Source organism: Rosa rugosa, chromosome 7 (genome assembly GCF_958449725.1).
Source record: "Rosa rugosa chromosome 7, drRosRugo1.1, whole genome shotgun sequence".
In the NCBI taxonomy this organism is placed as follows: Eukaryota; Viridiplantae; Streptophyta; class Magnoliopsida; order Rosales; family Rosaceae; genus Rosa; species Rosa rugosa.
In genome coordinates this window covers 22,980,505-22,993,424 of record NC_084826.1, presented here as the reverse complement: position 1 = coordinate 22,993,424, position 12,920 = coordinate 22,980,505, and the positions used below count along the sequence as shown (strand labels likewise).

Below are 12,920 nucleotides of genomic sequence, written 5' to 3'. Positions count from 1 at the left end.
CCACCACATATGCAACAAGGGGAAGGAGACGAGCTTGGGGATGCCCGGACTTCGTCGTGGGTCGGCCGGAGGGGGAAGAAATTGAAGGAAGAAAAACGGGCCGAAGGGAAGGAAAGGGTCGGGGGGGAGAAGAAGAAAGAGTTACCGGGGGCTAGGTAGATTTTCCGAAAATGGAAATCTACCAACAGTAACTTCCATATATATATTAATTACCATGAACAGTAACTTTCCTTTTTCGCCTATAACTTTCGCATATGAGCTCCGAATTTTACGAACCACATATGCACGCGCTCGGTTTAACATCCTCTACAACTTTCGTGAAGAAACTTTTCTCAAATTCTGACCCGAACAAAAAGTCAACTTTTAGGGCCACTAAAAGTGCTGAAACGACAGTCAAAGTGAAAGTAGTTGTCGTTTACCGTCCAAATGACCAGTAAACGGGTGAATTTGGGTCGGGACGTAAAATAACAATTTCGGCTGACAATCTGAATCTTCCGGCGCCATCTTTCTGAGCCGAGAGATAGAGAGAGAGAGGAAGTGAGGGGTAAAATGGTCATTTTGGACCACATTGTGTGAGGAGTAATTTGTTAAAATTAGGATAATAGAGATTGAACTGTCGACTCCCTAAAAGTACAGGGTGTGACCGGTAATTTTTCCTACTTTCTATATGAATTTAAATTTATTTTATTCAAAGAACATATATGGCAATTCAAGATCAAGGATTCACGACACCAAATAGGCAAATAGAGATAAAGGATTCGATTGTCTTCTAATGTTTAAAAAAAAAAAAAAAGGAGTTGACTGTTAAAAGGTTATAGATAGTAGTTCAGTTGGCAAGTTGACTGTGCTCCTTAAGCAAGTTGAGGGACTTGAGGCAGAGGTCTCAAGTTCGAGCCTTGTGTATGGAAAAGACTATGCGGGGAGGGCAAGCCCACCTATTTGGTGTACTCGATGCCCGGAGGGGGGGTGTCGCTGCGTCTTTGGCGCGGCACTGTGCTGGACTTCGGATAAAAAGGCCATTGCGTGCCTCCTTGTGGTCCTTCCCAGTACCTCCTTTTTAAGAAAAAAAAAAAAAAAAAAAAAAGGTTATAGATAGTAGAGATAAAATGTTCGATTCTCCTCTAACGATTTAAAAAATAAAAAGTGATAGAGCCAGAGACCCCAGAGTCTTCCAGATTCCAATGGTCTGTTAGTTAATAACTATGACCCAATAACTTAACGGGTGGACTTCTTCCAAGTCTAGACTCCTTTCAACAGTTGGGGAGGAATGGCAATACCACGTAATTACGGAATCCTATAAGGGTCGGTATTGTGGCTCCACCGACCCACAGCGGAAAAGCTTTTCGCTGGCGAGGAAAGGTGGAAGATTTAAATAGCCACACAAGACGCCACGAGCCCCCCCCCCCCCCCCCCCCCCCAAACCCAAAGCCTCCAATCTCTCTTTATCTCTCTCTCTCTCTTTCTTTTTTGTTTATTTTTTTTTCTTTTCTCCCCCGATTCTTTTTTTTTTTTTTTCAAAATTATTCTTCTACTATCTCGTAATAATCTCCCGGATTAGGGTAACAGAATCACGCCCCCTCTCTCCCTATATGTGTTGTTTGAATTTGATTGATTAACTTGTCTAATCTCTCTCCAGTTCGGGGTTTATGAATTTGATTTTGCTAGTTTTGAATTAATTCTCTCTTCTTCTTCTTTTTTCCAGGAATTATCTGGTTCGATTTTGTGACTGAAGATCGGCCAAGGCAACCAGGTGAGAGGTTTCGTGCTATCTTAAATCGATTGTTTTGTGGTTTTAGGGGTATAATTTCTTTACTGATATGCATAGCTGGTGAGTTCTATAATTTTTTTTTTTTTTTTTTAATGAGTTGTTGAGTCGGTTTATATGTTTGTGAATTTTTGTGTATGAGGGCTCTGATCGTGTTCAATGAAATTAGGGTATCGTTCCTCTGTAATTGATGGGCTTGTTTGTTGGATGAAACTGAACCAGTTCACATTCTATTGAAGATGATGGTGGTAATTATAGGAAACTTGTGTCTTTTATTAGGGAGTGTATGATTCAAGTTGGAATCTTTTGGGAGGAGGTGTATGTTTTGAACTCAGGACATTAGATTTGGGCAGAGCAAGTTTAGTCGGTGAATTAGACATGTTGAAAAAGCCCCAGTTTTTATTGCTGGAAATCCCTTTTCGTTTGAAACTCGGGGTTGGATGTGGCCTTTCTATTCTTGAGAAGGTTGTAGGGAGAAATCGAATTATGAGCGAGTTTATTTCTTTTGGAGAAGTAGGGGTTTGGTTATATCATTCCCCAAGTTCTTATGGAAAGAGATTTGGGGAAGAGGGCCTCCTTAAACTTGAAATTTGAGGATTCTCATATTTTTTTAGCATTTAGTTTTATAGTCTGAACCGCTCAATCTCTAGCTACACATATGAATCCTACAAAAAATTTAGCTAAATTGGAAAAAGTTTAACCATTTGATTAGCATCATATTCGTTACAATTTTATCCTACAGATTACATTTGTTTACACATTTTCGATGACCAAATGATCATGAATTTGACTGATTTTTTATAAAGACAATTATTGCATAGGAATCTAAATAATCAATGGTTGTTGGATTAGGTTGCACAATAATAAAAAATAGTAAATATAAAAATTCTTTGTGTGTGTGTGTGTGCTTGTGTATGTTTATATTTATATATACATATATTTTTTTCATTTCTTTCTTTCAGTGGCTGACTAATGAATGGTCATTATTTTAAAAATTGCGTTATGATGTTGTTTTGCAGATTAACAAAGATGGACTCTCACGATGAAACTGGATGCCAAGCTCTAGACCGCCCCATCCTTTGCATTAATAACTGTGGCTTCTTCGGAAGGGCAGCTACAATGAATATGTGTTCCAAATGTTACAAGGACATGCTTCTAAAGCAGGAGCAGGCCGATCTGGCAGCAACATCCATTGGTAGCCTTGTGAATGGCAACAATAGTGGCATTGGCCCTGTTGTTGCTAATGCTGTCAATGTGCAAGCTGGACAAGTTGTGGCAGTGGTTATTTCAACAGAGCCATCTTGTGGCTCATCCTCAAGCAAAGTTACTGATGAGGTGAAAGAAATAGCGGGACCAAAGAGATGCACTACTTGCCGAAAGCGTGTTGGTCTAACTGGGTTCAATTGCAAATGTGGAAACACCTTCTGTTCAACTCATCGCTATTCTGACAAACATGACTGCCCTTTTGATTATAGGACTGCTGGTCGGGATGCTATTGCTAAAGCCAATCCTGTTGTCAAGGCAGAGAAACTTGATAAGATCTAGGAGTCATGTGCTGAAGTGAAGATTTATGTATGAAATGATGACGCTTCTCTTTCTTGGCTTGTTCTCTTGTTAGGTCCTATGGTAGAAATGCTTAAGTCATGATAATGAGGCCATCAGATAAGGAAATCCTATATTCCTTGTTGGTGAAATATTCCTTTGCTTGTTCCAGTGTGTAAGTCTTTGGATTGCTGGTTTGATGAACTTCTTTGGAGTTATTTTGCTATGTATTGCTGTTTGGTATGCATTCCTTTGTGGCAGTTAATGGAAATATGTAGTTTGCAGCTTTAAGTTTGGTGGTTCTATCATTTCTATGCCGTTAGAGTTTCTTAAGCAGTTTGTTCAGCACTTTCAGTCTGGTTGTTCTTGAGCATCTTAGATTTGAATTTTGACTTCATTTTGTTAGAGCTCATATATTGTTGGCAATGACTTTGATGTAGATGTCTCTCCTGACGTATTTGGTTGGGAGCTCATTGAGTGGGTAAAGAATTCCCACTAAAGACTTGTTTGGTGACTGTCTTTTTTATATGTTTTGCTCATCATATACATGTTATGTTGGGTTGGAATTCCTCCCAATATTTTGTGGTCAACTGATTATTTTACAATTATTTTTTGGTAAAGCATCTGTTTTCTTAAATCACGTGATAGCACTTGAGTTTTGCATTCTTGTTTATACGTGTTAAAGAGTGAGATTTTGCATAAATGTATGGGGGTGTGTTGGCAAGTGTTTTCTCCTTCTGCTTTGCCAAAGCCGTAAAAATAATCTGGTGTTAAGTTTGGTTTTCGTCTTAAGGACTGCTAGTTTTACACCTTTGGGATAATATTTTTTAATTTATTTTTTTGGGCACCCTTTGAAGGTTTTGGAGGATGAGTTCTGTAATAACTGATGAATGACATATTATCTTTTGTCATGTCAAATCAAGGATTTAATTGTGTTCTTGAATTCTTGTTGATTTTTTTTTTTTTTGAATTCTTGTTTATATGTTCGTTGCATTGTTTTATACAAGTTGCATCATTTTTATTTCTTTGAGATTCCTTGATAATTTTTCCGTATCATTCATGGGTGACTTCAGTTTATTTTTGGGTCTGTTAGTGCTTCCAAGGTCATTTGCGATTGCTAGGTACTGGGTCCAGCTGTTCTAGTGTTCTATTTTGATGGTGGCTACCCTTTCTATACTCTTGGACAACTTCATTATGGGAGTTTGAGTTAATTTATTTTATGTTATTACTGAGTGGATCTTTAGATTTTGTCATCGAAGGGCCCTTCCAAAGATTAGTTTGACTAGTATATGTTTTTCTTTTGGTCTGAATTTGACTATTGGCTTTCTTCAATATTTTTTTTCGACAAAGGCTTTTTTCAATATTGAAGTATGTGTGTTATAACCATGAATAATTTCATAATTTGGATATATTTGCTTTCTGACGTTGGGAATGCAGATGGGTGGTAGGTCTGCACCATGCTGGTATGTAGTGGTGTCTCGAGTGCCAGAGGATTGGTGCATGTAGACTTGGAACACCATTTTTTTGTGTTTGTTTTAACAAACCACATTACCCCTTCATAAGTAATTTTCTAATGAATATGTGTATGGAAAGGAGTGTGGTTTGTATTTAGTAATTCTCTCTTCCAAACTTGGAAGTCTTATGAACGGTCAACAGTGTGCTCTCTGTTTTGCCCTGCCGGCCTGCCCTCTGTGTTGGCTTTGACGGTATCGCCCCTCCCTCCTGTACTTGCTAGATTGTGGAATGCATCTGGGGCAACACGGCCAGCGTTTGCACCTAGAAGCTGGTAGTATAACTTGTGAACAACCCAAAATCTGTTGCACTGATCATATATATATAAGGATCAAAAGATCACGTCCTTAAACTCTTAAAGTGAGGATGTTTTTATTTTTAAGATGTTCTTTAATGATCACTACCACTCATTCTTTAGTTATCTACACATGAATCTTATAAAAAATTAGCCAATTTGAAAAACGTTTAACTATTTAATTAGCATAATGTTCGTTTTAATTATATCTAACGAACTACATTTGTTTACATAATTTTGAGTGACCAAATGATTATGAATTTGGTTGATTTTTTGTAGACACAATTCTTGCATAGGAATCTAAAGGATCAACGGTTGAAATTATTGAATTATGTCATATACTAGTATAAATTGTAAAAATTCTCAAATTTTTAAAGTAAGGATGTCTTCCCTTTATATATAAATATATATATAATTTTGCTCAGGTGCGGATATCTGATATCCGTACCTAAGCAAAAGGTACGGATTTTCGGTTTTTACCCAGTTTTTTATCACACATTTACATCTTAACCGTTCAGTTTTTAGGTCCTAATGTATATAGATCATCTCTACAAATTTTCAGCCAAATTGATGATCGTTAAGGCATCCAAAACTGCAATTTACACGAACGAACCGAATCTGTCGAACAGGAACCGTTCGTGTTCATTGTTGTAAATTGCAGTTTTGAATGTCTTAACGATCATCAAATTGACTGAAATTTTGCAGAGATGATCTATACATTAGGACCTAAAAACTGAACAGTTAAGATATAAATGATCACACAAAAAGTGGGTAAAAACCGGAAATCTGTACCTAAGCAAAAGGTATGGATATCCGCACCTAAGAAGCCATATATATATATATATATATATATATATATATATATATATATATATATATATATATATTTAAAGGATCAAGAGATGACGTTATTAAACTTCAAAGTGAGGATATTTTTATTTTTAGCATGTATTTTAATAATTTAAACCACTCATTCTCTAGTTACCTACACATATATGAATTCTTAAAAAAATTAGCCAAACCGAATATCTAACCGATTATATTTGTTTACAGAAATTTTGATGATGATTATGGATTTGGTTGATTTTTTGTATACATAATTCTTACATAAGAATCTAAAGAATCAACGGTTGAAATAGTTGAATTATAAATATGAACTTGAGATTATATTTGTTTACAGAAATTTTGATGATGATTATGGATTTGGTTGATTTTTTGTATACATAATTCTTACATAAGAATCTAAAGAATCAACGGTTGAAATAGTTGAATTATAAATATGAACTTGAGCTATATATATAGCCATGTTGTAGAGAGGGACCTCCTCACTTTAAAATTTGAGAATTTCACTATTTTACACTATCAATGTCATGACATTGAGTTTTGTTTGTTTATACCTCGTTCAAGTTTGTATGTCTCGTTCTTTGTCAAAAAAAAAAAAAAAAAGTTTGTATGTCTCGTTATACAAGTCAAGCTTGAGCTCTAGTATGCGTAGCTCATGAGCTCGTATTTAATTACAACTGTAGAAGATAGTTTGAACTCAACATCGCTAGTCAAAAAGTGTGATCTGCTCAAGTTTGTTTAAATAATTAAATTTTAGATCTTTTGCTTTTATAATTTTCATCAATCAAATAATATCTATTCCTTTGGTTATAATACTAATTAAATAAGGTATTGAAAAAATCTATTCAAGCTGAGAGAAGATTACATGGTCAAAGTCTATTCTTTTTTTTTCACCTTGCTAATAACAAAAGTATTGAAACGTAGTCAAAGTCTAAAAACCTCAAGAGATCAAAAAACTCAAAATTAGAAATTTTAGAATAAGATTACACCGAGTTTAAGCTCGAACTCGTCGATAGCCAAGCTAAATCAAACTCAAGCTTCAAAAAAAGCTTGCAAGTCAAGCTCAAACACTACTAATTAAGCTCCAACGAGAACAAGCCAAATGTGAACACTTGATATTGGTTTGGTTAAGCTTGTTTACGTCCCTAATGACCACCTCTAAGAGCCTTATAGAAAGAGTCACTACAAAAAATCTCACCTACTCATTCGAAAGAACTGACAGTGGAGTCCTGGAGGTGCGGTCCCTAGCTTCCTTCCCGGATTGTCTGGGCTAGGTGTATCATGCCTAGGCTTCTAGGTGAGCCTCTATTAGTGAGAGTGAGAGTGAGAGTGACAATCCAAATTGAGACTAGCTAATTGCTTAGGGTGAGTTCATCCATTATGAGGGTTTTCTCAAATCGGACTCGACAGGAAACTGCAGTTCTCAGATCTTTTCTTTCGACATGCTCTTCTAGCATTCGATTGGTTTTGCAGACTAAGCATCACTCAAAATGCCGTCGTCTTATATGGAGTACAATTATGGAGGTTTGGGAAAACATGGAAATTTACAGTGCCTCAGTGGTAGACTACTTTACAACAACAGTATTCCAGTTCTCAGCAATCGTATATCTGCTTGAAATTAACATCACTGCATGGAGTGTAACTATATTCAAGATAATTTATTTAATATTACCGATACATTCTACTTTGATAACTAGGTAAGTGGCACAAGGGATTACCATCGATCATCATGGCAAGCAACATGAACAAACAAGTGTCCCCACTCTCCACCGTCTGCTGAAAGCAATGTTGGTTTGGATTGTGCATTATTTCTGCTTACTGTGTTTGCCATAGCTGCATTGCATATACATTAGGCTATTACCTTTCTTTATTGCAATGAGTTGGTATATGATAACAGCAACTTTCTCAATTCTCACTCCCCCACCACCCCCATGCTTGTTTTCTTCATCAAAGACAAAAAGGGCTCCCTTCAAATCCTTTTTTGGGACTTGGGGGTCAAGTTTTTCTAGGGAACATTACATGCAAATGACATATTTATTTTATGTCTTTGAACCTTGGATGCTCTAAAAGCTAACTCTTTTGGAGCAAGAGAATCCGAGAATATATGTCACTATTATTTAATTATATGATTAGGGTTGAAACAAACATCGTTTTATTGGTTGACATTAGTCACAAGCCAATATAAAAACCAGAGGTAGAATTTGAGTAAGATTTGTGCTAAGCATTTTAGACCTGGAATTTCGAGGCATTCATAGCTCGATGAGTTTAAACGCCATGATCGATGTGTAAAAGTAGCAGAAAATGCATGGTTGACTGGGATTTGTCAAGAAAGAGAGAATAAACCAAACAGTAGTTTACAGTTGTAGTTTGCTTTTCTAACTACAGGTTATTTCTAGGTATGATTGTGGGTGTCAATAGCTGGGATTGGATCATTAGAAATAACTATTGGCAACCCTTTTTTCTGGATCTACTCGTGGCTTTTATCATGGCGCATTGACCATTTAAGTGGAGAATTATTGGGTAATATGTACCTGATGCAACTGTTTGGCATAAGGTTGCTGGCCATTGCGTTTTCTCTACCCAATTTAAATTACTTTCACCTGTTTGGGATGCTCACTCGATAAGTAGATAGTGTGCTTTCTTTACTCTTAATCATGAAATTCTATTCCTTTAAATCTTAAATTTTAGGGGATGAATAAAATGACATCGACATAAATGACACTGTTTGGCCCTTCAAGTCTTTTGGTTTCGGTTCGATACGTATCATTGGCAATTCAATCTCCGGCAAGAGGTGGTGTAATTGACATCACTTGGCTGTTCTTTTCCCTCTCTTTTTCTCGACTTCTAGAGGAATAAACCGCACAATTGACTAGTGTCGGTACCAATATTCACCAAGGAGCTCAATTTGATAGTTGATGGAGGGGAAAACTCCGACCCTATGACACTGAGTCCCAACCCTATATTCAATTCAATGGTTTTGTAATCCTAATAAATTGAAGGAAGTTTTACTGTACATTGATATACTGATATATCGAATAAACTTAGTTTGATACAGTAGTAGACTATTTTAATATAGAAGTAGAGTAGTCACAAACTAGTTTATTAATGCATGGATTTAATTTACCTGTAAATCGAAATAATTTACTTAAAATACCGGTACATTAATGTATTGCAAACAAATTCTTAAATTGATTGAATCGTTCAATTTAAGAATAATATATTTAGGACAATAATCAAAAGCGTATAAAATAATAGCGTCTGACTAGTACACAAAGTTACTTCCAGGCTTCTAGTATAGGAAGAAATTGAAAGGACATAACCTACTTGTAGGAAATGAAAGGACAACTGAGCTTTAATGGCTTGCTCAACCGATTATATTATACCATGTAAAGCATCATGAAATGATGAAGTTGATGCACTAGTGTGACCCTTTTCTTTTCTAGGTGAGTGTCAAATGCATTATAATGGAGATGGGGATTCTTATGCAAATTGAGGCATCTTATGATGATAGAATAGTAATGCCCTCATCTTTTCCATCTTTCCTTGAAACTTCTCTTACAAGCTGTGTTTGTTTGTATGAAACGCAATGATGAGCTATTTGTAATTGTGTTACTATATTTGTGCCCATACAAAATAGTTGATTGGACATTGTTACTCAATGAATGCAAGTAATCAAATCCGCCCTACGCTTTTCAGTGTAATTGATCTCAATAGAAAGAGCACCGTAATATGGCATATGAATATGATTAATCGCCCTAACCAATTCATTGTATTATGCTACTACACATAAAATATAATAAAGGGACAATGCCGCTTTTGACTTAGATCAGGCTTGATTCTAATGTCTCTTCATTCGGTATATTCTCAGAGTTGATTACGTTCGAACATATAAATTCTGGTTATTGACAACGTCTTGTTTTCAGGAATGTGCATTGTGTGAAGGATTTGAGAACGGAACCGGTCCTTCATCAGTTGTGGCGGTTGGTCTTTTTTGTTCATGGGCAGCTATGACACAATGGAGTCTGCTAGAGATCGATCTTCCAATTGGTGACTTATTGATACATAGAAACATGCCTTCACCCAGGGCTGACTTTGCCAATCTAGTTTGGACCAGATCCGGCGGTTGGTGTTTTGGCTAAGACATTTTATGGTGGCAGTGGTGTGCAGAGCAGGTTTCATGTCTCGGAGCGTGTCGATGTCTTCGTGCCTGATTCTTCATATGCGCCTTGGGTATTTTTTGAGCCTACTAATATGATTACGCTATTAGGACCTTTATGAGGAGTGTGACTTGCTACTCTCAATCATTATTTAAAACTTTGTTATTTGAAGCTGTAAGTAGAAGAATTTTTATATAATTATTTGATCGAAGAATCTTTCAGTCATACCACAATTACGTGCATTGGTTTATTTACTTGCGTGATTAGAAACTTTATATATTTTGTAGACTTTTTATATTTGCATTGGTTTATTTGCTTGCGTCATAACATTTTATAGGTTTGGTTTACATCGGTAAGCCATATTATTGCACAAAATTACTTTGGTTATTAGTATTACAGCTCGATCATAATTTATTAGGTAGACTTTAGTGTAGAAGACCTAATTAACAGATTAAAAATTGGTCAAAAGAACAGAAAAAAAAAAAAAAAATAGGGAAAATCGTCCAAACAGTGTCTGAACTTTTCCAGACTATTAATTTTCATACCTATACTTTAAAAAACCTCAAAATGGTACCTGAAGTTTTAGCCCCGACCCAATTTCCGTACCTAGCAACAGTAAAATCGTTAACAGAGTTAACTTTTGGGGGGTAAATTTGGAACTTCAGATATTATCGCCAAAAAAAAAAAACTGCCCATGGCTCGAACTGAGCAGCCTAACTCGCGATTTGCAATTGCCATGTCTTTCTTTCTTTCTTCTTCTTCTTCGAACTGCTGCTGCATCGAACCAAGTACAAAGCTCTCTCTCTCTCTCTCTCGACTTCGTGCCTCACGCCACCGGTGAACCCAAACCCGGCCACAACCCTCTCCAGATGCGCCCGCCCACAGAGGTGTCTCTGCGCCCCTGAATTTGATTCAACCCTTTCTATGATTTCGATTTCGATTCTGATTTGTTTTTGCAGGAGTTGGCAAATCATGCCTTCTTCTTCAGTTCACCGACAAGGCGGCAAGTTTCTGAGCGCCGGCCTCAACGAGAAAGATCTCCGATCTAGGGCGGCTGGAGAGACAGCCTCGACGAGAATAATCTCCGATTTTCTGGTCGGCTGGAGCGCCGGCCTCGACGAGCGCCGCTTCGTCTCTGCCTCCAGAATCACCACCGTCGCCGACTCCTCCTCCAACGTTGTGGGTCGGATTCGATTTGTTGCGCTGGGTCGAGCCTTCTTCAAGCTGGTCTCTATGGGTTTGTGGGGATCCTCCATTGCTTTGTTGGGCTTGTTTTGGTTCGAAGAAAATGTGACTACTGAAGCACGCAATCTTCTGGGTCTGATCAGATGGGTTTGTGGTCTGAAAGTTGAGAGCTTTGGGAAATGTGGAGCATGAGAATGAGGACGAAGAAGGAAAGCAAGAGTCTTTGAGTTCTTTCTTAATCTCACTCCCAGTCCACTCCATTACAGTCCTTTACCAATCTGATCTTATCTCTTTTTGTGCAGTAGTATGGTAAAGAAATTGGGTAGCTTTAGCCTTTACTATAATCTTCTTGCATAAACCCAAAATGCAGGAAATTATGCAGATTTTCTGGGAATAGAGCAAAAGAGAAGGAAATTGGGTTTAAAATTGTTTGTTTTTTGTGTCCAATTTATCGTTGTCTTGTGTCATATCATAAAGATATAGAGCCAAATTGATTTTCGTTGTTTCCAATTGTTGTTTCCAATTGGGAGGAGTTGTTGATGAACATTGAATGAAGACGAGAGAGATGGCAGAGAGAACAGAGGACAAAGAAAAGATGGAGAGAGAGAGAGTCATTGTATTTTCACGGAATGAGGAGTTCAGTAAGGAGCTTAGTAAGAAGAAGAAGAGGGGTTTCGATTCGGGTTGTGGTGGTAGAAAGATGAGGAGGATTTGAGGTCGGAGAGGAAGAACACGAACCAGGAAGAAGATGAATAGTGAAAGGACAAAAATACCCTTCAAAAGTTAACTCTGTTAACGATTTTACTGTTGCTAGGTACGGAAATTGGGTCGGGGCTAAAACTTCAGGTACCATTTTGAGGTTTTTTAAAGTATAGGTATGAAAATTAATAGTCTGGAAAAGTTCAGACACTGTTTGGACGATTTTCCCAAAAAAATATTTTGTAGATTAGAGAAGGTACACTGACATTGGAATCGTTCGCTAGATTTTAATTTTTACCACAACACCTGTCATTCACCTCCCACTGACCCACTTTCTTCACCATTTCACATTTTCACTTTTGCATCCTGAAATGTCAACTTCCAAAGGTAAAGACTACACAGAGCTTCGCGTTGGTATTTTCACCATGGAACTTCTTTTTCGCTGGATATCCCATTTCCTTTGCATACCAAACCAATTCAAAATTTCAACCTACATTCGTCTTTTAACCAAATATTCTTACTTTTCTTCCATCTCAACAGTTTTTTTTTTTTTTTTTTGTTTAATTCTTCATTTCATTACAAGGAGAAATTTTCTATTACTCTCACCAAATTCTTTGGTCACTTCGACACTTTTTTTTTTAACCCTCTCTTTCCAAACAGGCAAAGTTACTTATTTTGCTTACATATATATGCAATAAACACATTCACCACCAACATCACATTTATCCATTTTCGTGTTGATATTTTTACCATAAGTTACCACTTTATTTGAAGAGAAAAAAAAAAAAGGTTATTTTTGTCACGGTAAGAAATTTTTTTATATACGCCATTCACGTTTGTTTCCTTAAACCACAAGGATCAATGGACTTGGGTTGGCAACTTGGATGTCCGAAAAGATATGAAATCCCAAACCTTCTTCACT

The 12,920-nt window shown here is 36.9% G+C and overlaps 1 protein-coding gene across 1 annotated transcript; it reads left to right on the top strand.

Moving 5' to 3' along the window:
• The first annotated feature begins 1,410 nt into the window (after nucleotides 1–1,410).
• LOC133721246 (zinc finger A20 and AN1 domain-containing stress-associated protein 8-like) lies at nucleotides 1,411–3,598 on the top strand. Its single transcript, XM_062147811.1, has 3 exons — nucleotides 1,411–1,559; nucleotides 1,704–1,750; nucleotides 2,785–3,598. Exon 3 carries the CDS (start codon nucleotides 2,795–2,797, stop codon nucleotides 3,308–3,310), a length of 516 nt encoding a protein of 171 aa, XP_062003795.1. The 5' UTR covers nucleotides 1,411–1,559; nucleotides 1,704–1,750; nucleotides 2,785–2,794; the 3' UTR covers nucleotides 3,311–3,598.
• The last annotated feature ends 9,322 nt before the right edge of the window (nucleotides 3,599–12,920 follow it).

Bases quoted from the DNA above. Each gene is read 5' to 3' on its own strand.
- LOC133721246 (XM_062147811.1), top strand. From the start codon at position 2,795: ATGGACTCTCACGATGAAACTGGATGCCAAGCTCTAGACCGCCCCATC.